The sequence below is a fragment of the Periophthalmus magnuspinnatus genome, chromosome 8 (genome assembly GCF_009829125.3).
Source record: "Periophthalmus magnuspinnatus isolate fPerMag1 chromosome 8, fPerMag1.2.pri, whole genome shotgun sequence".
Lineage (NCBI taxonomy): Eukaryota > Metazoa > Chordata > Actinopteri > Gobiiformes > Gobiidae > Periophthalmus > Periophthalmus magnuspinnatus.
In genome coordinates this window covers 29,398,971-29,424,858 of record NC_047133.1, presented here as the reverse complement: position 1 = coordinate 29,424,858, position 25,888 = coordinate 29,398,971, and the positions used below count along the sequence as shown (strand labels likewise).

Below are 25,888 nucleotides of genomic sequence, written 5' to 3'. Positions count from 1 at the left end.
TTATGATTGAAATCTCATAACTAGTTGACTTAAATCTTTGCTACTACGTGCCTTGCATGAAGTATAATAAGATCCATGATGCCATGTTATAAAGCCAAATATGTGGGTGTTGTGGTAAAAGTTGAACTCCCCGAACTTGCCCTCTGTATGTTACGCGAACTCTTCCACGGGTCTCCCTCCTCCTCCGCATCGACGTTACGCACGCAGCCGTGGCGTGCCTCCGAGCCAAATAACATGGAGTCCTCCGCCTGGCATCTCCGAAGGAGCCATGCAGGAACCCGGATCGGCATTTAGCAGAGCCCCTCTTCGTCCCTTCGGCAGAGGGCAGGCACGGGCTCTCTATCCACGGCTCTGGGGTATCGCTTCGGCTCTGTCTTCAACCACGATGAACGCAGTTTAAAACAACGTCTCCAAAAAGTGCTATCCGCAACGCAGGCCAATTCCAGTGAGTACTAAAAAACTGCAGTTTCAGGGCGTTCGGGGATTACAGACAGCAGTGCACGGATGCATTGTTGGAGAAAGTCACCTGACAAGGACAAGATCGATACAAGTGTTTTCACCGGAGCGACAGACAGAGAGCTAAGTGTGAGCTGTGCGCAGCCAGCGGTATGAGCAGGGTGATGGACCCGGGCACTGGGCCGCTTTAAGACGGCTAGAGAAGAAACGGGCCTGGAGGAAAGGCCACTTTTTTATATGTTTGAAGACCAGACATTTTGAACAAATGGGTCAAAACAAAGATGTTGTCACGGACTTAACGCTGGGGGCAGAAATCTGGAAGCGTCAAAAATGAACAAGTGGTCATTAGTTAGAGCGAGTTAGACTTGATTTAGGCTAGGTTTGAATCCAGGTATCCCTGTCCATTTGTTACACTGGTATCAACATGTTAGTGCCTAGTAGTAAATGAATTGGCTCTTTTCTCTGTTCTTTGCCACTCACAAATAGTGCATTAAACAGAAGATTGACAATTGTTCACATGGGCAAGCATATTAATAGCTGAATAGCCACTCCATCTGGAGTGCTGGAGATTTAATCATCATCTATAGTTTAGTGAAGGTTTAGAGTAGACTAGCAGGTCTCAAACATTCCATACAAAGTACCACCAAAGGAAAGATCTGCTTTGCAAGTAAGTATCACCAGATCTAAATCATCTATATAACAGGACTATTCCAGGTCTAATCTAGGGCTAAACCAGCTCAAAAAGTGCAGTGCATCATTTCCCCTGTAATTGTAAACAAGGAATTACCCAAAGGATGACAAAAAGTGGATAATATTAACTCTAAATTAAGCAAACTCACTGAGGATTTTGCGTACCACCAGTGGTAAATGTACCAAAGTTTGGGAAACAATGGAGCAGACTTGTGTCATTTTCGTGTAATGAGGCCAAACTTGACAGGTTCTGGTTTAGTGATTACATTAGATAACAAACATGTAGTAATACTGCCTGTTGTGCTTTAGCCATCCCAGGTGTCACTCACATAACAGGATAAATTACTACTAATGCTGATCAAGTGATAGGATATGATGACACAAGTTTATTCATGTTGTCAGTAAATGTTATAAAATCACACTGTAGCAATGACACCTGTCAATGTGACACCCCCACTACTTATGTGTTGTTGTTTGTGATTCCAGAAGGACCCAAGATTGCACCATGTAGGTAGACTCCTTGACGGTGGGTTGCCATACTGCTCTCTGGGGGGGACCATGGAGCCCGAAGCCGGAGCCCTCACCCCAGGGACCAGCTATGGGCCCCTAGATTTACACGCACAAAGCCCTCCACCAACCTCCTCCACCTTCGACTCTACTCTACAGGTACATATACAATAGTTACACTACTAGTACTACTACATTTAACTGGTTCAATATTTCAAATTTATACATTCACCTTTTTGTGTCACCGTTGACGCAATGCCTGTGATATTCCAAAAAATTACTTTCAATTGTGGTGTATAGTGTCAAAATGAATTAACTAATTAATCAATTAATTAATAGCCACTAAACAATCAAACCACTTTTTACTGATTAACTGTGTAAATTGCTCTAAAATATTATTGTCTATGCATCCTTGTTTTGAAAATTTTAGTTCATATTTGTTCCAAATCTTCCTTTTGGGTCCAAACCCGTGTTTGTAATGGCCTCAGGTTCAGGATTCAGCTGTTTCAACTACTTTTGGAATTTGGACCTGCAACCACTGCTGACTCACTTTTATGGAATAGCCTTTTATTCAATTTCTTGAACTATATTTGTTTGCTCTCTATTGTATGTTGTTTTTTAAATTACTTTGTTTTGTATTTGATTATGTTGTGATAAACTTCGTAAACTCTGCTTTTTTAAGGCGCTTTATGAATACATATTTTTACAATGAATATATTAATAAAGAGCTCTAAATTTTGACCAATTCAGAATAATTGTATGTGTGTCTGCCTGTGCTAGCTCTCATGTTCTCCAAATAAACAAGATGGTCTGACTTCTGCCAAATGTGAGCTGACAGAGGGGGCAGAGCCAGGAGGAGGTGCAGAGCGGAGAGCGCGGCCCTCGGTCTTCCACTCCTCGCTGAGCTGGGACTCCGACTCAGAGAAGGAGACGCTGGATGGTAAAACATGTGCTCAAAATGTGTATGCAAAATATGAACAGACAAAATTAACTTATGAACTTAGTAGTAAATAGTTAAGTACCCATCTAATTACATGCTTATGTAACAGCAGATATTGCCTGCATGTTCATAGGTAGATATTAGATGCATAGATTATGTGCTATAGGAGAAGCAATTTAAGGAACAAAACATAATGCAAATGTATTGAGATAAACGTATTACTGACTTCAAAATGAGTCCGTTTCACATCAGAGCTGACACAAAGATGACACATGAAAGAATTCCTGCTGAGAGGTTTGCTATTTTTAGGTTTCATTATTATAAATGATGCCACTTGACAAAATGTCATCCTTTTTGTTAAAATCAGACTTAAAGTTAAATTGAAAAGTTGTTAAACAGGTTCTATTTTTACTTGTGAATTGACAATTTATTCAAAAACATAATGCGCTGTGGTGCCAGTTTTAACAACCATGGCACCATGTGCATTTGTAAATTGTATATCTTAGTACAATACGATGTCAAAGTAATAGTTTTAAAATGCATATTGATTGGTCAATGATAATTTTCAGTTCCATTAATTACTACCATCATTAAACACATTTGATGTTTGAACCGTTTCCAGGGCTTCTAACATTAGGACAACAGTAGACTGAAATGAGCGAGATGTGTTATTAGACAGCTTGCAAATGGACATGTGTTTCTTGTACCACAGTACTATAGATTTGATCAGAGCTGTAACTTTAGTGCAGGACATAGGATGCTCATGTATTTAATGGTGGCCTACCCTGTCTGTTCCATGTGCCAGAGGAGGAGCTGACCCACCTGTCGAACCCTCACGGTCTGGCCGCTCACAGCCCTGGGTCACCCTCCACAGAACTCAGGTAAGGCCAGGGACAGCAAAAGGTGCACTGTCTAACTACTACTGAATTACTAATATATGGTGGTCGGTGGTGGTCCCTACAATATCTTTCTAGGTGGAATCTAAATAACAGATAACTTGTTGACAGTCAACCAATTTATTACAAAATGTAAATCTAGAAATTCAATAATATAGTCATTGAAAAATAATGAATTTCTATTATCCTGTTACACCAACATATGCTGAAAAATGATTTGTCTTTGGTAACTTCAAAAATAGTTTTATAAAAAAAGATTCACACTAACTTGATCTGAAGAAGAATTTTAATGCACTGATCTGTTATGGTATTTAAGTGGTCTCTAGCAGTTTATTGTTGGTTTGTGTGATGTATAGAAGTGTAAACTAAGAAATACCCACCCACATAGTCACTTCTCTTACTTTGATAATATGTGCAAATCCTCTACTAAAAATAGCACTCACATGACTCCCTTGTCCTACATATAGTATCTTTGGCCTAATAAAAATAAATTGCAACACTTTGATTTGCTCATAAAAATGTCACTGCTTTCACTGTGGCCTAGGCTTGAATGTGAAAACAGCCAAGAAAGCGAGCAAGTGTGGCCTGTGTCCAACCAAGCAGAGGAACCGGCGGAGAGCACAAGGAGCATAAACACTCAAGAGCCAAAAGCTCAGCTCAGTGCAAACCAATGTGAGTACAAACCAATGATCATACACTGCCTGGGAAATAAAAAAGTTGCCACTTGGATTTAACTAAGCAAATAGGTACAAGCCTCCTATTGGATAATTACTGCATGTGCAATTATCTTTCAGCTGGCAACAAGTTATTTAACCCCAACTGGTGCAATGAGTTGCTTCTGTTATGGCATTCTTTAGCATAAATCTTCCACAACACTTCTCATTTCTTAAACGACCATGTCGAAAGACACATCCCGTGGTCGTGGAAAAGATATTAGTCTGTTTGAGAAGGGTCAAATCTTTGGCATACATCAAGCAAAGAAAACATCTAAGGAAATTGCAGAAACTACTAAAATTGGGTTAAGAAATGCCCAATGCATTATTAAAAACAGGAAGGATAGTGGGGACCCATCGTCTTCGAGGAAGAAATGTGACTGGAAAAAAATCCTGAATGATCGTGATCAGCGATCACTTAAACTTTGGTGAAATCAAATAGAAGAAAAACAACAGTAGAACGTAGGGCTATGTTTAATAGTGAAGGGAACTCAAGGGAATGGGACTGAACAGATGTGTGGCCTTAAGAAAACCATTAGTCAGTGAGCCTAACTGGAAAAAGGCTTTAATTTGCTAAGGAGCATAAAGATTGGACTCTGGAGCAATGGAAGAAATGTCATGTAGTCTGATGAGTCCAGATTTACCCTGTTCCAGAGTGATGGGTGCATCAGGGTAAGAAGAGAGGCTGATGAAGTGATGCACCCATCATGCCTAGTGCTGACTGTACAAGCCTGTGGGGGCAGTCTGGGATTGCTGCAGTTGGTCAGGTCTAGGTTCAGCAACAGTATGTACTCAAAGAATGAGGTCAGCTGACTACCTGAATATACTGAATGACCGGGTTATTCCATCAATGGATTTTTTTCTTCCCTGATGGCACAGGCATATTCCAAGATGACAATGCCAGGATTCATATGAAAAAAGTGGTTCAGGGAGCATGAGACATCATTTTCACACATACTGGCCACCACAGAGACCAGACCTTAACCCCACTGAAAATGTTTGGGATGTGCTGGAGAAGGCTTTGCACAGTGGTCAAACTCTACCATCATCAATGCAAGGTCTTGGTGAAAAATTAACGCAACACTTAATGGAAATAAATCTTGTGACATTGCAGAAGCTTATTGCCATAGTGAATGTGTGCCATAATCAAAGCTAAACGCAGTCCACAAAATATTACAGTGTGTGACCTTATTTTTCAGTGGTGACTTTTTTTTGGCCAGGCAGTGTAGCAACTGGAGATCTTGCAAAAAATACTGTTATGTCATGGTAAGTTAATGAACCAAAAAATCAACTCCATTTGGAGAGAGTTTTTCCAGGCAATAATAGTAGCTTACCAAAGTTCATTCATTTAGATTCATATAACAGCTTTCAAGATATCCAAAGAGCCTTACACTGCATTATTCATTCACTTCATACTCTGTGGTTGTAAGGTACAATTGTAGCCACAACTGAGGGAGACTGACAGAAGTGAGGCTGGCAATCTGCGCCATCAGCCCCTCAGACCACCAGCAATCATTCACACACACACACACACCCCCCAGATTCATAGGTAATCGTAAAGTACAATATGCACTGGAGCTACTGCCGCCCCACTACAGCACTTGGTATTTCTAGCTGTCTAACCAGGCTCAACCTGGCTTAGTTTTTGAGATCTGACGAGATTGTGCACTCTCATGTGGTTGTTAACAACTGGAAAATGACATTACAGAAACATTTATAGAAGATTATAGAAGCAATTTTTATATTGCCACTTCACCTTTTTACTAGCTAATAGTGAATTATATAAAATAAAAACATTGGAACATAACAGTATCTCACCCCACTAATAGCTTTGAGTTTGAACATTTTAAAATATTATTTCCGACATGCAAAAATAAGGCATAACAAGTTACTATTTATTTGAATGGGGTGACCTGGGAATTCAGTAACAGAATAGTTGGTCCTTATTGTCTCTTTGTACTAGCTGGCCACGTTTCATATTGTTCCCTGCCTAAGGTCCCAAGGATGGGCTTCAGTCAGGCTGCAAGACAAAATCCCAAACATGTCTAAAAGTTCATCCACTTTTACTATCAATGGTACCAACACAAAACCACTTGCTTCTTTTGATCTGCTCATTTACAATCCTCTGATTCTCTTCACAGTGCCTGACAGCGCACTCTGGAATGTAAGCGAGCCATCCGAACCGTTTGTCTCTAAATCCCCACCAAAGGAAGGCTGCCAATTGGTGCAGGAGGTTCACAAGACAGAGGGCTCCCAAACGCACATGGGAAAAGAATTCAAGGAACGGGAGAGAGACGTGTACACCTTCCCCGGAGACTCTGATCCTGACAGCCCTCCTCCTGCTCCCTGGGCCCGTTGCACGTTCATTCAGCGCTGCAGGAAGAAGAGAGTGCTGCTCAGACCATTCTCTGGCGTCAGCCCTGATCTGGGAAAAAACTCAAAAGACAGCAAGGTGGAAAAGATGTACGATTTTGACGAAGACGAATTATTGGAGGAACCTAAAGAACAAGTGGAGGAAAGCGCCTCAGAGGTGGACAACAAAATTTTTACTTGTGTGGAATGTAGCATTTACTTCAAGAAGCAGATCCACCTACAAGAACACATGGTTGAGCACTCCCAGTGTATTTCAGAAGGCAGTGACAAGGATAGGATTGGTGAAAGTAGTGAGTTTAAGTGTACAGAATGTGGCTGGAACTTATCAAATGAAACCGAATTAGAGGCCCATCAAAAGCTGCACCAGGAATCACGTGACAAAATCTTAACGGAGATTGAGAAATTGAATGTTGACAATTTTAAAAAACAAGACAGCGAGGAGGCCTTAACGGTTCATTCGCCATTAAGAATCCCCAATACAGGTTGTGCCATTGTGGATTTAGATGCTCCAGATATCAGGACCCCAGTCCAAGGGAGAGGTCAAACAGGATACCGGCGACGATTTATCTGTCCTGTATGTAATTTCAGCACAAGAACGCCACAAGCACTGGCGAATCACAAAAAGACCCACAACCGAAAACCTTCTTCCACTCAAATTGCTTGTTTGTACTGTGCCTTCCGAACCTCGAGTAAAAAGGTTTTAAGGGATCACCTGAAACTCACACACCAAGGGCAAGGAGAGAAGGGGCAGAGTTCAAAACATATTTTAAATTCTGAAATCTCCATAACTAGTAAATTCCCCAGAGGAGTTTGTCCTTTGGAGGACTGCACAATACCAGATGGAATAAGTGGGAATATGGGACAAAATAGGAGAGAGAATACTTGGACTAAAGTGGTCAGGCTTAATCCCAGATTGGAGTACGATAAACTGTCTGATAGTGAGGATCAGGTGCAAGTTCATACAGCAGAGAGTATTAGTCAACAAGAGGATAAATCCACTCAGCGCACAAGATCTCTGTCCAACACAGGTGAGTGAAATTATTGCAGCTATTTGAATCATTGTAATATTAAGATAATTATATAAGCACTTTTGATTTTGGTAACTTGGTTTATTTTGGCTAAGGGGTTTGGTTGTTTGTACTGTGTTGTCTTTACAGAGCTGGGCGATATGACAAACAAAAATCATAAAAAGTTGATTTTATTTTGTCTTTTTACAAACAATTAAGAAAATAAGTTTAATATCAATTTCATTAACATAAACAATATAAACATTTAATCATTGCCATCTAAGACAAGTCAAACCTCCAAAGTCCAACCAAGTCAAACCTCCAAAGTCCAATGTGGGGAACCACATGCTCTTACTGACAGAGGATTGGCTAGGGACCTCTCAATTGAAAAAACCCAAACAAATCATTGAAGTTTAGAAAAGACTAAATCCAGATCTCAATAAAATGTCCTGTCTGCACTCTTCTCTCACTAGTCACTCTTCTTCTAGTAATACCAATGGTCAAAAAATGATCTCTTGTTAGAATACAGAAAAACTTAGCATAACTAGAACCAATTGCAATGCACTTACCTAATGCTGCTATATACACATAATTACTATAACTAATATATAACTGGCCAGACTATTTAAATGTATTTTAAAGTAGACAGTTTCTATTTTTCACAAAATCTGCAATGAGTTGCTTTTTACATGAAATGATGTTGTCTATTCAGATGACCCTGTAGCACAGTGCAGCAGCCCACAGGCACCTCCTCTGAGAAGAAGTATGAGGCGTGAGGACAAAACAGGAGGGACAGCAGGACAGAAAGGTGTTCTACCTGAGGCGGAGCAGTCGAGTCAGTGCTGCCCCAGTGCTAGTGCCCAGTGATGATGAGGAGGGTGATGAAGAGGGTGCACGACAGCTGCTGTCAAATGTCCTCCTGGATGAAGACACAGAGGAGATTGATGAGGACACAGAGGAGCTAAAAAGCATAGAGAGGAAGTGCCCTTACTGCCCCGATCGATTTCATAATGGCATCGGGCTGGCCAATCACGTGAGGGGGCACTTGAACCGAGTGGGTGTTAGCTATAATGTGCGCCATTTCATCTCTCCCGAAGAGGTCAACGCTATAGAGAGGAGGTTCTCCTATCAGAAGAAGAAGAAGAAAGGTAAAACATGCCTTATTTACATAACTGTACATTTTATTTTGTGGATTCAACTTTTTTCATATAATTGTTTTTTTAACTTAACTTATTACAGTAAGTCTATTGGAAAAATATTCCATATGTTGATAATATAGACTATCTTATCCAGCCAAGTGGTGGACACAGTTTAAGCATCAACGCCCACTCTTCTCTCACCTCACACACTTACTCCACCTCTGGCCAGCTGAGGCCACATGCCTCATGGTTTACTGGACCTCCTTATGTATGGTTACACCAGTGGAGACATTGTGTACTTACAGGCTGCTTCCTGTGTCCACAGTTGCCAACTTTGACCCGGGCACCTTCAGTGTGATGCACTGTGAGTTCTGTAATGCTGGCTTTGACACGCGGGCAGGCCTGTCCAGTCATGCACGTGCCCACCTCAGAGACCTGGGCATCACCAACTGGGACATCACCATCTCCCCTATCCACGTGCTGAGAGAGGTGTTCTCCAGCCGGCCTGACCTGGACATCCCCACTGCCCCCCCACGCAGCCTGTGTGATGAGGAAGAGGAGGAGGACAGTGATGAAGATGATATTATTGAGGTGAAACTGGAGGAAGAGTCAAGGTCTGACATATCAGAATCAGCTGTACCCTGGAAATATGAGGACCAGATAAAAGAATGTAAAGGTAAGAATTCATTTCAATCATTTGTGATGTTTATAATCAGTTTTCAGTAAGACACACACCAAAAAGATTGTTTGAGATAGATGCAGTATTAATATTTAGTTAATTGAAATGAATGCCTCAAAAGCCTCATGAATGCCTCAAATTAGGTGATCAACTTGACTACTTTTAAAAAGTCCCCTATTGTACTTTTTTGTCTCTAAATTTCCTCACAACACAGCTAACTGACTTTAATGCATTCTTTCAAGTTTTACAACATGAAAGACCAAGTCAAAGGTTTTGAAAAATAGTAAAAAACAAAACAAAAAAAAAACCCCAAACAAACAGAATATTGCAGAATTTGCGAACTAACCCAATTTATTATTATAACATTTCAGTGTTTAAACACGTCATGAACATTAAAGAAATGTTTATTAAAATCATTATTTATTTATTTATTTATTTTGGGAATGAATGTGGTTTGCTGTAAGTTAAGCTTTGACTGGCTGAGGGTAACCTATAGTGTTAGTGTTGCCTGGAAGCAGATCCAAGCAGTCTGTAAATGTATTATCGGTGTGGTCTCAGCTGTGGTTATATCAACTTTTGTAAGATCGCCGTGCCATCCAATGTCTATATTATCAATAACCTTCTGGATTTAAACTTTCTCAAAAAAGGCTTTTACCTAAATGTGGGTATGGTTGCACGTTTTCATAGTAGCTCAATATTCCAGAGATGTTATTTTAATGCCAAACGCTGCTCATTAGATTTGTGGATGAGTAAAATGTCAGATGCTTCTCTCTGTCGTGACCTAAATCCAACTCCACTCCTCTGTCCCAATGAGGGAACCCCCCATGCAAACGCGCTGTGGGGAAATTCAGTTGTGGCGAGTGCATTGAGAAGTTGCTCCACAGCGGTGATAACAGACTGCCGTTCTTGCTTGTATAACTTTAAGATCAAATTGTTGATGATTGAGTGGTTAAGTGGCTGCATGTGGAGATGTCAAGCGATAGTCCCTTATGCCCACCGTTCATACACTCTGATGCCAACATCCGCCTTCCTCTATTGGTCACGCCTTAAGCTTAGCGGTGCATATGGGGCAAAAATGGCTGCTTCCACCTCCCCGCAGACCCAAACAATAGCGGAAAAGCAGTCGGTTGGCTCCCACGACTGCCGGGAGTCCGATGCACTGCGGCTGCGGAGCAGTGAGTTCAGCTCCAGCCGTCTTCCCCATCAGAGCCGCGCTCGCTCCCATCTCATCTCCTGCGTTCCTGCTGTGCCACATCTCTCTAGACAACAGCCATTAAAAGTGTTTTTCTCTCCAGAGAGCACGTAAAGAAAAATGATTGTCGGGCAGGTAGCCACGGTGCGCCTTGTCACGCGTGTCAGCAGTCCCCATAGACATGCGTTTGGATTGTTTAGTGCTCGGTAATAAGTGCCGCTCCTATTGGCTCGAACATTACTGTATTTTCTTCCTGTCTGAGCCTTTCATTGAGTGCGTCTGGGATGACGTCCAGTATTTCAATGCTGCAGGATCTCTAAAATTACCTACACTTGCCCAATCCTCGCCATTTACTTTGATTTTTGATAGAGGACGTGCTGTGCCTTCAGTGTATGTATCCATGCATGGTTTCCTTACAAACTCGTAGCGGAATCGCTCTGTAGACATAGTTAAGCACTTTAGAATGTAGCGAGTGATGTTTGGAGAACTTAGGAAAGGTGAAGTGCAGTGGAAGTGACACTTTTGCTCGGGGTTAAGCAGTGGTGTTCCTACAGTCAACTCGGCGTGTCTGCACGGTCTAAATGCTCCGCTAATGATGCCGTGCCATTGTGTGCGTTTTGATGTGAGACCGTTGTAACGCTGCGCTCTGAGGTGTCACATCGCCGCTCTTTTACAGTCAAGAGATGAAGTGACAAGCGCAGAGCCGCCCACCAGACAAAAAGCATTGTCTGTCTCCGCGTCTCTTTTGATTTAGCCATTTGTCGCAGAAAATGGCACTTTTGACCCAAGAATCCGGGAAGAAAGACTACCATCTCAGTTTTTATAGAATTTATAGAAGTTATAGAATATTATTTTGCAAAAATTTAGAATATGAATTCGTTTTTTTCATTTTATTATTTTTTAATAAAAAAATAGGGTTTACTTAAAAACTAAATGAAAACATTTTAATGTTTTTATTTTTGGACTAAAATGCCATTTTTACTATATTCTATAATTGTACATGTGCTTGCATGCGGTAGAACAGGCTACATCTTTTTGTCAGGTATTAAAATGCAGCCATCAGCATTTGGTGTGTGTGGGTTTGAGTTGAGTGTGATGAAGTTGCTGTCTCTTTGTGTGTATGAACCTCAGATGAGGAGGACGAAGTGGCTGTTGAAGAATGCGATGCGCTGCAGCTGGCCGCTCTGAGCCTGGTCCGGGAGTCAGACAGGTCGTCCCAGGAGGATGCCCGCACCAAGGGTGAGTGAGCCCGCATGTCGACAGGGGATGGGATTAGCCACACAGAAGCCTTATCATGGCTGTCAGTGCATGGGGAAATAGAAGGAATGAACCTAGAAGGCTGTCCCCAGGGACCCTGAGAGGAAGACAAATGTACTTATGGGCTAAATGGGTCAGTTTTACATGGGGCCAGAGTAGGGAGCAGATATGAGGGTAAGTGAGGGCAGTGCTCCCCTGGGACACAGAGCTGTACCTGAATCTGCAAGAGAAACTCCCACTGTGTGGGATTAGAATATGGTAATGCTTTATTTGATTATATCTAAAATAATAATATGCTACAAGTAGTACAAGTGTAGATTTTAAAAAGTAAATGAAACTGTTGAATGTTTAGAGCTGTTGTGTGGTAATCCATATCTTAAATCCCTTAGTTACATGTGGCTTGTGTGTTTGCAGATGATTATTTGAAGTGTGAAGTATGTGGGGCCCAGTTTGAGACTAGACGAGGCCTCTCCAGCCACGCCCGCTCCCACTTACGCCAGCTTGGCATCCGAGCCTCTGAGAGCAGCGGGGCACCCATCCACTTCCTGTACCAAATCGCCAAGGAGCGCAAACTAGACGGCCAAATTTGTTGTCTTCAAGAGCCTACTCCAACCAAGAAGTGTTCTCCCTCCACTCCATGTAATCCAAGTGACGAAGTGATAGAAGTCATGGATGTGGAGAAGACACCTGTCCCTCCCTCCCTCCTTGCCAAAGCAGCCAAAGCAGTGCCCCCTTCCACCTCCTGCTCCACCCCCTCCCCTGGTGCCTCTCCTCTCCTGGCACCCTCTCCCTCTTCAGTGGTGAGGAAAGCCCCCATCTCTTCCCTGCTGCCAGTGTCTTCCCCTTTGCGCTCTCTGGAGCACAAAGCCGGGGGAATGAAGAGCCTGACCTCCAGCCTGGCCACACCCCCGACTAGCAAACCCCTGTGGGCCCCACAGGACAACGATGCTCCACTCAACCTAAGTAAGTCTGAAACATTTGCTGTGTCTGGTAAGAGACAAGCGTATCCTTTGGTTTGTTTTTAGACTGCTAACAGCAATTACCTTTGCGACACTTTGTCTTTTACACCCCAGGCTATTTTCAGTGACATAGTACTAATAACTGTGTGTAATTAGAATACTTTAGTTGGCAGGATTTCAGTTGTTAGAGATGTTAATACTCATTGAGTTGGTTGTTCAGGACTTGCTGATAGTGCATGGTACCATTGTGCCCTTTGTCAGACACCTTACTCACTTGTGTTGGTGTGTGTGATTGTTGGAGGTCAGAGAGGCATTGCTTCTCAGACTCAGGAAAGCCCTGCCTATAGAGGAATTACTATTTACATTATCATCTTACAGATTATCCTCTGCTAAACCTTGTTAATACATTTTAAATGTAATGGTTTAATTTTAGCTTTAGCTTCACACTTGGGGGATGCACTAGTGCTCTTTTAAGTGTTTGAGTATCATGATGTGCTTATCAAAAAATAATGTTAATTACTAATGTGTAACATTTTTAATGGCACAGCTCTAGAAGCCGATCCCCACAAAGACATAGTGTGCCAGCTGTGTGGAGCTTGGTTCGAAACAAGAAAAGGCTTGTCCAGTCATGCCCGGGCCCACCTGCGGCATTTTGGAGTGGAGTACTCCGAATCTAAGGGCTCACCTATAGACCTTCTCACGCAGCTTATAGAGAGTGATGAGTTCAAGCACAAGGCCAGAGAACTGCAGCTGGACTGTCCTGTGGAGAGACAGGGACTCAGCAGTACACTCTCTTCCCCAAAGTCTCCCCTGTTCTCCCTCCCCACGTCTTCTTCCCCTCTGCTGTACAAGGTGACCACCTCCAAAACTACCTCTGCCTCTCCATTACTCGGCCCGCCCGCCAAGCGTCTCAAGCCCTCCTCCATGCAGATCTTCCGCCTGAACAGTGGGGAATTTATGACCCTTCCTCTCAGTAAGCTTTTTTCATTTTTATTTTTCAGCTTCTTAAGTTTTCATGTGTAAACAAAAAAAAAAATGTATAAAGGAACATGAGTGACGGCCACCACTGACTCAATTCATGTCTTGACTGTCTGTGGTGCCAAAAAAACATTCTATAGTTATTTCAACATTTTAGACAGCAATTTTGTTTATCCTCAAGAAGGTAGCGCACCACTCCATTGGCCTGGTTGTAGAGCTGTCTTAGTCTTTTGTTGTGAAACAGTGGACCCTAAAAATAATCGTTACTGATTTTATTTGTTATATCCATGTGGCCCAGCTGAGACTGCAAGAAAAAGGTAAATAAGTAAACAGGGCAGATTTTTAAGACTGAAGCCATTTTGTCCATCCAAGATACTTCCTCAGTCATGAAGGCAGTTATGAAAAAAATCACAAATAATTACTGTTTTTCCCAGGTGAACCTCTGAAGGAGATAGGCTGTGAGTTTTGCGGAGAATATTTTGAGAACCGTAAAGGCCTATCCAGTCATGCCCGCTCCCATCTGAGACAGATGGGCATCACACAGTGGTCTGTCAACGGCTCACCCATTGACACTTTGAGGGAGCTTATTGCCAGGCGGGGTCTTCCCTCTGCCTTGCCTCTAAAACCTCTGAGGACCCCGGCTCCACCCTCTCCAGCCCCTCCTCGCTCCCCTCTGTCCAGCTCCTCCTCTCCTCCCAGTGCCCTCCTCAACCGCCTGCCCTTTGCTCGCCACCACAGTCCGCCTCACATGGCGTCCAAGTTGAACTCCGCTCCTCCTCAGTCCTCTGTGAGTGGACTCCTGAAGCCCAAAGCAGAGCCAGTGCAGCTGGATGTGACTAGTCCTGGGACAGTGGCTCGGTCTGTGGGATACTCCCCTGGAGGTCTCAGCCCCACTTTGACCAGCTCTAACAGTGTGCATCCACTCAACTTGGGTAATTGAAGATTTTACTGCAGTTCGCTTCTTTAAAAATTGATTATCCATTGTAGTGTTTTAAATGGCAAAAGTGTTAATCAGCTTTTGCTTTGTGTATTGGTTTTATATGTGTGTTTTGGTCATCCATGCCATCCCAATCAAACAGTAAAAAAACAAGACAAACTGTATATAATTAGTAGTAGTGGTAGTACTATGTAATACATGTATATATCACGGTAGTAAGCAAAAAGTCCATCATATTTGTACTATAATACTGCTTCTGTAACAGGTGTTTGTGTATATCCTCAGCAATGTCTCATGATGTGGAGCCACCTCGGGACATCCGCTGTGAGTTCTGTGGGGAATACTTTGAGAACCGTAAAGGACTGTCCAGTCACGCCCGCTCCCACCTGAGACAGATGGGCATCACACAGTGGTCTGTCAATGGGTCACCCATTGACACTTTAAGGGAGGTGATGCGGAAAAGAGGGGTAACTTCTGCATCATCTTTAGAGCCTGAGATCAAGAAAGAGTCAGGTGCAGAGGCGAGCAGTCCTTCATTGGAGTGTCTAAGGGGTATTGTCGGTGTGTCCACTTACCAGTCCTCCAGTTTGCACAAGTCTCCCCTGACTCTGCTCCAGTCAGGGCTCAGAGTTCCCAAATCAGGGCTCAGCTCTCTGGGCACATCTGTTGTCCCGTCGGGAGGCAGGCTTTTGGGACTGTCCCCTCTGGGTAAACGTCCACTGTCAGAAGATGGACTGTCAGCGGACACAGCCCACTCACCACTGGGTCATTTCAAGACTTATTCACCTCTGCCACATGACCTATCTTTCAAGAGCAAGTCCCCTCCAGTCAAGCACAGGCGTAAGTTACTCTTTGTAAATGTTTTGTTTTTGCTCTGTTGCTTTTCGTTATGTTTGTTAATATAATTTGATGTACACATTCAGTGGTACTGACGCCTTCCTCTTCCATCAGCTGATCCCAGCTGTGAGCTGTGTGGTTTCTACTTTGAAAACCGTAAGGCTTTGGCCAGTCACGCCCGGGCTCATCTTAGACAGTTTGGGGTGACTGAGTGGTCGGTGAATGGATCCCCGATTGAGACACTCAGTGCCTGGATCCGCAGCAGGCCTCAGAAGGTGCTGGACATGCACCGCAGCTACATGCAAGGCAACTGCACCCTCAAGAAGGTGAGAAAAACTTTTATTTTTCTACATATATAATTTTAAATGTCATGACCTCTGTGATGTTATATTTAGGGTCACTGTTTTTAGGAAAAGGGTTCTGTTTATATTTCTACTGTATTTGTGCAATTTGTAATTATACATTTACTTTGTATATTTAATATGAAAATCATTGGAATGCATTATGCAACAGAAAACTGCATTTAGAAGGGTTTTTAATTCTGATTGGTTGATTATGTTGGAGATTTCCCATTATCCATGGGTTTGAAGTTGCCCTGTGCACTAGTATTTTCTAGTTGGTTTGACTGATCATTGGCCCCTTTAGGCTGTACAGGCCTGTAACCTGCTGCAGTTAGAGAGAGACATCTTGCTGGGAGATCTGAGCGGCCCCGGCTGGTTGCTCGACAGACATTAGCGTCTTGGAAAGCTTCAGACGTGTTGTCTAACAGCTTTGAGCCTTACTGTAGATCCTATGTCTTTACACCCAGCTAAAATCACTGCAGGGACAGATGCCAGAACAACTCAGCTATCGACTTGATAGTTGCCATAGTAACTAGGGTGCCTGGCAGCTTATGTTTCATCTTCAGATAAATTATGGCATGCTGTTGATAGAAGAAAATGTCTTTTTTTTCTTTCCCTCTTTCTTCCCTCCTGAATTAGTTTCTGGTGCATTTGCGTCACTCTTAACACCTTTTCTTTGAGCTAATATGTGACACAAATGCAGAACAGATTGCATTTCCAATGTCCTTGTCAGTCAAGTTGTAAAGATTTATTCATACCAGAACACCAATCCTACCTCACCTAATTGAACTCAGTACCTGAGGACGGTTTAATTATAGAAGAGATTATGTATTTAATTAAATCTATAAAAATGTTTCCTTCTATATTTGAATGCATCAGATCTAACATGCAAATGGAGTGGCTAAAGGAAGTTGTTTCTGACTGGATTCTGGCTTTCAGTAGATTCATTTCACTGCCCATAAAATTAATGAAATTAATTGATTAATAAAATTAAATTTTAAGTAATTACACTGTACTGTGACAATGTGTGTGTCATCATCACTAGAGATAGTAATTGCATGTAATGTCTGCACAGCCATAATAGTTTTTCTCTAAACATTCTCTTCATTATCTGATGATTCGTATTAGGAGAGTTTGCTTTGAAATTGTTAAAATGATTTGCAAGTTGTGTGTAATGTAGCCCAATAGGTCACAAGCCCGTACTCTCTCAGTCCTATTATATTCTTATTGCTGGAGCTGAACAGAGAAGGGCATCTGGCACACAATTGTTCCCTAACTCAAGCTGCTGAATTTAATTCTACATTTTTGCTATCATGTTTTAGTATTAACCTCCTATTAGATGTATTTACTTGTATACACTATTATTACTATTATTTATCTGTATAATATTATTTCTTTGCATGTTAAACAGATAAGATACTGTACTTAGTACAACATAAGGTTATATTTGTTTTGTTTTGAATGTGGCTAATGCTGACATTATTACTCTTCACCAGAAGTGCAGGTCGCCTGTCTCTGTGTCAGCGGATTCTCCTCACGTCCTCCCTGCTTCATCACCAAAAGCATCAGCCTCCTCGTCCTCCTCTTCCTTGGCCTGTGGTCAGTGGTCTTCATCTTTGTCAGTCAGCCTGGTTCCAACCTTCAACCGCGAGGTCGCCCACTGCCCCTCCAAGAACTCTGAGGATGAATCCAGCACCAGCCTGGACACCACACCCCCAAAACCTATGGACAGTAGCCCGAGTCCCTCACGGCCCTCTGGCAGCCTCCCCCTCCAAGCACAGGTGGCTCGCAGTGAGCTCAACGTCCGCTTGCCCAGAGGTATGTTAAGCTAGTGCTAGTGCTCCATTGGTTTCAGAATGATAAAAAAAAAAAAGTTTACTTTTAGTGTAGGAATTAACTATTTAAAACCAAATATTATATCTTTTGAATGGTGAAATGTCCTCAAAATGTTTCCCTTGAGTGAAAATGTAGTTTTTGCATTGACTCAACTGTTAGCTAATAGTGTTGCACCTATAGCGGATCAAACAAAACTGAAAAATTATTTGAGAGGTGTTTGTCTACTGAGCAGTTGCATAATGACGCATTAGGACATGAATAGCTTTAATCTCAATGTGTTCTGTTTTAAATGTTACCTATGACACAAAGGACTTTTGATGTACATTAACAAAGCTATTAGCACAGCCTTAGTAAAAAGTTAGATTTGTTTGTCTTTGACAGTTATTTGCCTTTTATGCATCTTGAATTTTTTTCTTTAAGTTATTTAACACAGAAAAAGTATATCTTGTGAATAAGAAGATGTTACTTTTAACAGATCAACTAATAAGATCAACAAATACTCCACAAACAACAGGAAAAAACACTGAATAGAAATACTTCAAAATAAAAAAAATATAGAACTTATATGTTAATAAATCAAAACTATTTAAAACTATTCAAATCAATATAAGCATTCGGATTCAGAGTTTCTTACGGTATTTTTAACATTTGCTCTCCTCCATAGGATTTGATCGACGTCCCCTAAAGCACCCCTCCTGCCCTGAAGGAGCAGAGCAGGACAGCAGCTCTCCCCGGCTCCTTCGCACAGGCACAGGCACCATCCCTGCTTTGGTGCCCAAGCCCCCTTCTTACCCACTCGTCAAACTGGAGGGTAATTTCTACACCCTCAAGTGCCGGTGAGTCGTCCTAAGGCAATTTTGTTAAAAAACTTTCAGCTTTTAACCTTGTCATGATGTGGACTCTTCACAGATAATGCTTTGAGTAGTTTAGTATTCTTAAAAAGTGATGCTATCTCCTTGAAAGCTTTGTTAACAACACTTTTTTAATTGAAGGAAGTGTTTAAACATGGATCGTTAAAATAATTGACTGAAAGCTATTTTATCAACAATTTAAACTAAACCAACTGGATGTACTTAGTTCTCAAGCCGACGTTTCACTCCCAGCCTTGTAGCTTCCAGGTAGCGTTGTCAGATTTTTCCTAGCCCCACTTTGTGCCAGTGTTAGACCCTCTTTGGCCGCATTGCTCTGATTGGTTAGAACTTATTACGCAGTGGACGTTTCCATCATCACATGGTGGGAGGAGCTAGCCTGTGTTGAGGGAAAAAATGCAGAATTTAAAATTTAAATAATTTTGGTATCATGCACCAATAAGTACAGACCATTGAAAACAATACCTCGCCATCTTTGGTTCATTTTCCAGATATTGTTAGACTTCCATGATTCTAAACTAAGCCATTGCACTTATCAGAACATGTTTTGATCATTTTAGTGCCTTTAACTCTTAACATCATGTTGCTAATAGAAATGCTGCTGCAACATGCTCCTGTCGTGGAAATAAGACTCCTTTTTCAGGCTCTGGTGAATGTTGAAGCATAGACAAGAGTTTATTTCTTGCAAGAAATAGGTCCGACAGCATCTCCCCCTTATGTCAGACCCCCAATGCTGGAAAGCACCCAGTTTATATAGGTTGAGATGACCAGAGGACATACATTTCAAAGTAAGCATGTGACACTTCCATTGAGGGGTGGTCAGACCGACTCCTGGAGACATTCAGGAGCCGGTTCTCCTCAGGAGGTAACATTTGCAGTAGAGACAATACAAGGTATGAAGTAGCATGTGGAGTAGAAACAATACTAGATGTGGAACACTTCAGGGGAGAGAGTGTGGTACTTCTGCTGAGGTGTGATCAGACTGGCTCCTGGACATATTCATGAGCTGGGTCCCCTCAGGGGTCAATAGGGAGGGATTGAAGGCCGACTGTATGGTTTGGTTGCATCTACTTTCACTTGCATTACAACACATCTTAACAAGTCTAGCCACCAAGAGGGAACAAAAGGGTTGACATGAAAGGTTTTTCTAACACTGTCTTTGACGACCAAACCAAATTAGTTTTAGTTACGAGACCATGTGATTTCTAAAAGGTAAAATAATGACACAATATTTAAATTTCCATTACACTCCACTGCCCACTGTTGTTGTCATTAAAGAATAACAAATAAAATCCAAGCAAGCAACTCAAGAATATTTCAAAAAGCCTGAAACTATTAGACTGAAGGACCTTTAATGAAGTGTGTTGAAAGTAGATGTTCTGTATTTTCAGCAACATGAATGAGATTTGTTTCACTGCAGCAAAAGCAGACAGCTCCCCTGGGTGGTACCTGCTCTGTGAGGATCAGCATTTTATTTCTTTATTCAAGACCAGTGTTTCTGCTTAAACATGCAATTTGCAACTTCTAGGAGAAATGACATTTAACTACCTACGTGTAAATGAGGCATAAATTAAATTGAAGCTAACTCTGACTTTTCCTGGCTGCTTGGAAGAATTATAAAGTACGGTTGATTTAAAGCAGTCTCAGGCATACAGTGCTTTTGTGTACTGGTGCATAGATATGTGATTGCTTATGTAAGTTAATAAGTCCTTGATATGAAGTGCTTAAGAGCTTGTGGTATATTTCTGTCTCACTTATACCAGTTATAGCACATGTGTCAAATTCAAGGCCCGTGGGCCAAATGCAGCCCGCCAAGTCATTTTATGTGGCCCGCGACAAAGGAAATTATGAATTATGATTAGGAAATGTCAGTTTATCATTAGATACACAGTTAACCAGCCATTTTTTCATGTCTTTGCAAATCCATATGCAATATTTGTTATTTCAATAAGTAATAAATATAGAAATGGTTGATTAACAAGATTAAAAAGTATTCATTGTACATTAAATTTGGGTACATTTAGTGACATTTATCTTACAGTTAGTTACATCTGGGCCTTTGAGAGCAACCGTTTTGTTGATGTGGCCCTTTGTGAAAATTAGTTTGACACCATCCATCCATCCATCCATTTTCTTCTGCTTATCCGGGGCCGGGTCGCGGGGGCAGCAGTCTAAGCAGGGACTCCCAGACTTCCCTCACCCCGGACACATCCTCCAGCTTCTCCGGTGGGACCCCAAGGCGTTCCCAGGCCAGCCGAGAGACATAGTCCCTCCAGCGTGTCCTGGGTCTTCCCTGGGGCCTCCTTCCGGTGGGACATGCCCAGAACACCTCCCTAGGGAGGCGTCCAGGAGGCATCCTGAGCAGATGCCCGAGCCACCTCAGCTGGTTCCTCTCAACATGTAGGAGCAGCGGCTCTACTCCGAGCTCCTCCCGTGTGACCGAGCTCCTCACCCTATCCCTAAGGGTGCGCCCGGCCACTCTGCGGAGGAAGCCCATTTCAGCCGCTTGTATCCGCGATCTTGTCCTTTCGGTCATTACCCAGAGCTCATGACCATAGGTGAGAGTAGGAACGTAGATTGACCGGTAATCGAGAGCTTCGCCTTCCGGCTCAGCTCCTTCTTTACCACAACGGACCGATACAGCGACCGCATCACTGCAGACGCTGCACCGATCCGCCTGTCAGTCTCCCGCTCCATCCTTCCCTCACTCGTGAACAAGACCCCGAGATACTTGAACTCCTCCACTTGGGGCAGAGACTCACCACCCACCCGAGAGAGCAAACCACCTTTTTCCGGTCGAGAACCATGGCCTCGGATTTGGAGGAGCTGATTCTCATCCCAGCCGCTTCACACTCGGCTGCAAACCGCCCCAGTGCCTGCTGCAGGTCCTGGCTCGAAGAAGCCATCAGGACAACATCATCTGCAACAGCAGAGATGAAATCCTGTGGTTCCCAAACCAGGCCCCCTCCGGCCCCTGGCTGCGCCTAGAAATTCTGTCCATAAATATAATGAACAGAACCGGTGACAAAGGGCAGCCCTGGCGGAGTCCAACATGCACCGGGAACAGGTCTGACTTACTGCCGGCAATGCAAACACAGCTCCTGCTCCGGTCATACAGGGACCGGACAGCCCTTAGCAAAGAGCCCGGACCCCATACTCCCAGAGCACCCCCCAAAGGACACCACGAGGGACACCGGTCGAATGCCTTCTCCAGATCCACAAACACATGTGGACTGGTTGGGCATACTCCCATGAGCCCTCGAGGACCCGATGAAGAGTATAGAGCTGGTCCAGTGTTCCACGACCAGGACGAAAACCACACTGCTCCTCAGGAGGAGTAGTTTGACACCCCTGAGTTATATTATATGTGTCCCAGGGTCGGACTGTGCAATGCCCAACATTTTGGATTGTGGTGGTGAAGTAGTTAGGGAGTTTGCCCAATTACCCAAAGGTTAATGGTTTTAATCGCAGTTCTGACTGTTGTTTTGTCCTTGGGCAAGATGCTATAATAAATGTGGTGTGTGTGTTCATACTGGGCTCTTGGGCTATGTCATTAAAATGGATTATTACTAGTTATATTACTTTTATAAATATTTTATGAATATTTTTATGTTCTGTTCTTCTGCCCAGGTTCTGTGAAGTGGAGTTCCACGGGCCTCTGTCAGTGCAGGAGGACTGGATCCGTCACCTCCAGCAGCACATTTTTAAGATGAATTACAAGACCCCCCCTACCCCCCGAGCTCCTTCAAGCACCCACACAGACACCTCTGTCTCAGCCCCTGTTTCAATACCTGTCTCTGTCCCTGTCTCAGCACCTATCTCAACACCTGTCTCTGCCCCTGTCTCGGCACCTATCCACACCTTTGCCTCTACCTCCAGCACCCGCACCACTGCACCCGCCCTGACCTCCACCCACAACCCCACACTCCCAGCAAAGTGCACTCCCAACACTGCCACTGAGCTTGACCATATCTCCACAGACCAGTCCACGGTCGAGCCAACTCCAGTGTAACTCATCTTCCAATAGCAGCACACCTTACTTCCTTACTTCTTCCCTAGTTTTGCCTTTGATTGGTCGGTCATTCTTCTGTGTCAGCCAAGTGTTTTTGAGGAGAAGAGTTTCCCCACCGAAGAGCCCTCTGAGCCTCAAGCACCTTTGAAGCAGCTTACTAGACTGTTACTTGGTCTTGTTACCATGGGAACACAGCCCCATGGCTTATCCATGCACCAATGGATGGGTATTGTGAAAACTTCCAAGGTTATGGGAAACAAAACAATGTTTGTTTTTGTCATGTTCATTTTTAATGTCTGTTTATTTTAAACCTTCTTTTCTTTTATTGATTCAATTTGGAGCATTCTTACCTCCATACTTTTGTCGTTCACTTGTGCAGCCTCATTTTTGCTCCCCTGTTCTTGTTATGAACCCATGAGATTTGACTAGCTGTAGCACTGGTCTAAGCCTTGAAAAGTTCTGACTAAGATTTGAAAATTGTAATCCTGCTACTAGTCTTGTGCTTTAGACTTTAAACTGGTGGAATATGTGGTGGATAAAAATAGCACTTTTAATGTGACACTGAGCACTTACAGAGCACTTGTTTTGGGCTCTGGCTACACAGACAGTGTTTAAAACCTGTATGGAGCTAGTTTTAGTTAATCCAGGTGATGTGTTCATACATGCATGTGGAGGAGTTGAACAATTCATGTCATGTCAGACTATACACATTATGGCTTACCTTTGTGGTGCACCTGTAACTAGAATTAATACTAATTTAGCAGCTGTTTTAACTATAGTCATTGTTGAAATTCATAGAGAGAAAAATGTATGAAATTGGATGAAAAATACACTCAAAATTTTGTGTGGAGCAGGAACACTAATGCATAGGAAAATATCATTAAGATTTTTATGTGTAGCCTGGCCCTAAAAGAATGGAGCAAGAGGAGAAAGCACATCCAAAAAGGGATTCTCCCTTTATCAACTCTAAATAATGTCCACAAATCTATTCTTATTTCTTGAATGTAACTAAAGCACCTATTGAAACCTTATGCACACTACTCTTTGTGCTCTTACTGATTGATTTATGGTGGTCTTTGACAAGGCTTCTGGCTCTCCTTATTATGTGAGAACTGGGGCCAGTGAGAATCATCAACATGTTTTACCCATTTTACTGTCTTTTTTCAACAAGATTCAAATTATTTATTTTTTACTCATATGAATGTTGTCTCGAATGAATTTTAATGTTTCAAACTGTCTGTATGCCACTAAACATAACCCATTTCCCACTGTTAAGTCAAAGATGGCGTTTAAACAACCGGCTTGCTGAACTCCTTTCTGTATTATCAGAACTTGCATCCGTCGTAGAGTTAGGATGTGCCAAAGAAGTCTGTTTACTCCCTCGTTTTTGCCTCTGTACTTGCTGTTTACAATGGACCTAGCAAAGTGGAGATTTGCTTTCCACTCTGGATGAGATAAGACTGCTGGACTTCGTGATACTAATCTCCAGGTTTTTTTTTCCCAGTGAACCTGACTTCAAGGTCTCGTATATACCCAGCCATGTGAACTTATACCAGGCATGGGGGCCGGGTGAGTCTCTGGAGCCCACCTTCTTTCCAATCTGTTTTCTTGTACATGGCTTCAGGCGCTTCGTATCAACCTCAACTGACTGAAGCAATAGCTCAACAGGTCCTTTACATCCAGTGTTTCCAAACATGACTGTTTAGCCCTAATCCTTTTATGGAGTATATACTATATAACTACATGTACCTAAGCAACTGCTGATGCTAGTAGGCATCAACAGTTCTATTAGCAAAGGTAGTTCAAATAAGTGATCTTAATTCATATATTGTGATTTATGTATTTTCTATTGCTCCGTGCATTTCAGTAATCCTGCAAGGTAGACTATTTTTTAATTTCGATCCATTAGATCTCCAAACTGAATTGGTGCTGGTGAGCGATTGAATCGGTAAGAAGCATTTTATTGTGATTGTCACGTCCTGTTATCAAAGGACTCTTAATAACTTGGCCTTAGGAGGGGACTTAACTTCATATAATGATTGTCTGTCCCCTCTACTTAAACAAACAGAGCCCATTGCAGGTCTGTGGCTGCTCAGAGGCCAATGCATTAGAGATCCCTGTTCAAAAGCCTCAGCTGGTTAAACTGGCTTATGTACGCATGTGTGAGTGTCTGTGATTAGACAACAGAGAATGAGAAATAGAAGCAAACGAAGGACTGCACTCAGAAGGGTGAATCAACTCCAGAACAAAAAATAAATAAATGTGATTTCAAAACGCACTCTGGTTTGCTGGCGTTATTGCATAACCTTTAGGTGACCACTAGATGGAGCCTCAATACAAGCTTGATCATTGAAAAGGTTCGACTATAACCAAGAGTCTACATTTCAGCCTACGTGTCAGATTATAATTAAGAATGCTATTGATCAAATAGTAAAGATCAGTCACATAAACAAATACTTACTCTCAACCAAGAGTTGCTGTATGCTCCATAATTTATGTAATACATATTTCAGAACACTTGCATTAATAAGGAATTAATATAAAACTCTATACCATATAGTTATTTTGGAAACAGCTTTCTGATTCTTTGGACCTGAAGAGCACTAGCATACTGTCATTTCCGTATTCTTGTTCACTTGTGTCTGATTAAACTGTTTGGGGCTTGTCTCATCGTCTCAATAGATGCTTCACCTAGAAGAGATAAGGGCATTTCGCTAAGGCACTCAAAGGAAGATTTGTTATAGGCTACCTGAAGGCTTATTTCCAATGGAGGAGTGAAAGACAAATTTATCATCTCCACTCAAACTATTAGGCAGTTTTGATGCTTTACTAATCATTCTTGACAAATAGCTTTTACTTTCTTAGACTTCGAGTTTGTAGCAAAGACGAAGTTTAAATCTGTCAAAAAAAAGTTGTAGGAGTGAAGATGTTTGGCTGCTCATCAAAGTCACTTCTTGGATTCTGGTCAGATTATTTCTTCAGTTCTGGTCAGATTACTTCTTAAATTCTGGTCTGATTGCTGGTGGACACTGCCTTATATCTGTCTGAATGATAGAAGTGGATGAGCAGCAAAACGTCTTCTTTCCTACAATGATTTGTCCAGCTGACAGATTTAAATTTCGTCTTTGCTCTGGATCAGACCTGGATGACAGGGATTACACAGACGACTTCGAGTTTGGTAAATAAAATCTATTGAGCTCTTGCATATGATTTCTCTCAGACAAGCTCTCACTCTAATATACACAAAGGTATTTTAGAGAGACCCATCTC

The 25,888-nt window shown here is 42.4% G+C and overlaps 1 protein-coding gene across 1 annotated transcript; it reads left to right on the top strand.

Moving 5' to 3' along the window:
- Positions 1 to 195: 195 nt before the first annotated feature.
- wizb (WIZ zinc finger b) lies at positions 196 to 24,882 on the top strand. Its single transcript, XM_033971706.2, is given in 18 exon segments — positions 196 to 445; positions 1,633 to 1,812; positions 2,434 to 2,593; positions 3,399 to 3,474; positions 4,034 to 4,161; positions 6,344 to 7,603; positions 8,295 to 8,358; positions 8,360 to 8,730; positions 9,047 to 9,397; positions 11,724 to 11,831; positions 12,264 to 12,812; positions 13,356 to 13,781; positions 14,221 to 14,718; positions 15,009 to 15,563; positions 15,675 to 15,886; positions 17,398 to 17,719; positions 18,402 to 18,573; positions 22,237 to 24,882. Coding segments are annotated over 17 exon segments (5,742 nt in total). The 5' UTR covers positions 196 to 445; positions 1,633 to 1,704; the 3' UTR covers positions 22,619 to 24,882.
- The last annotated feature ends 1,006 nt before the right edge of the window (positions 24,883 to 25,888 follow it).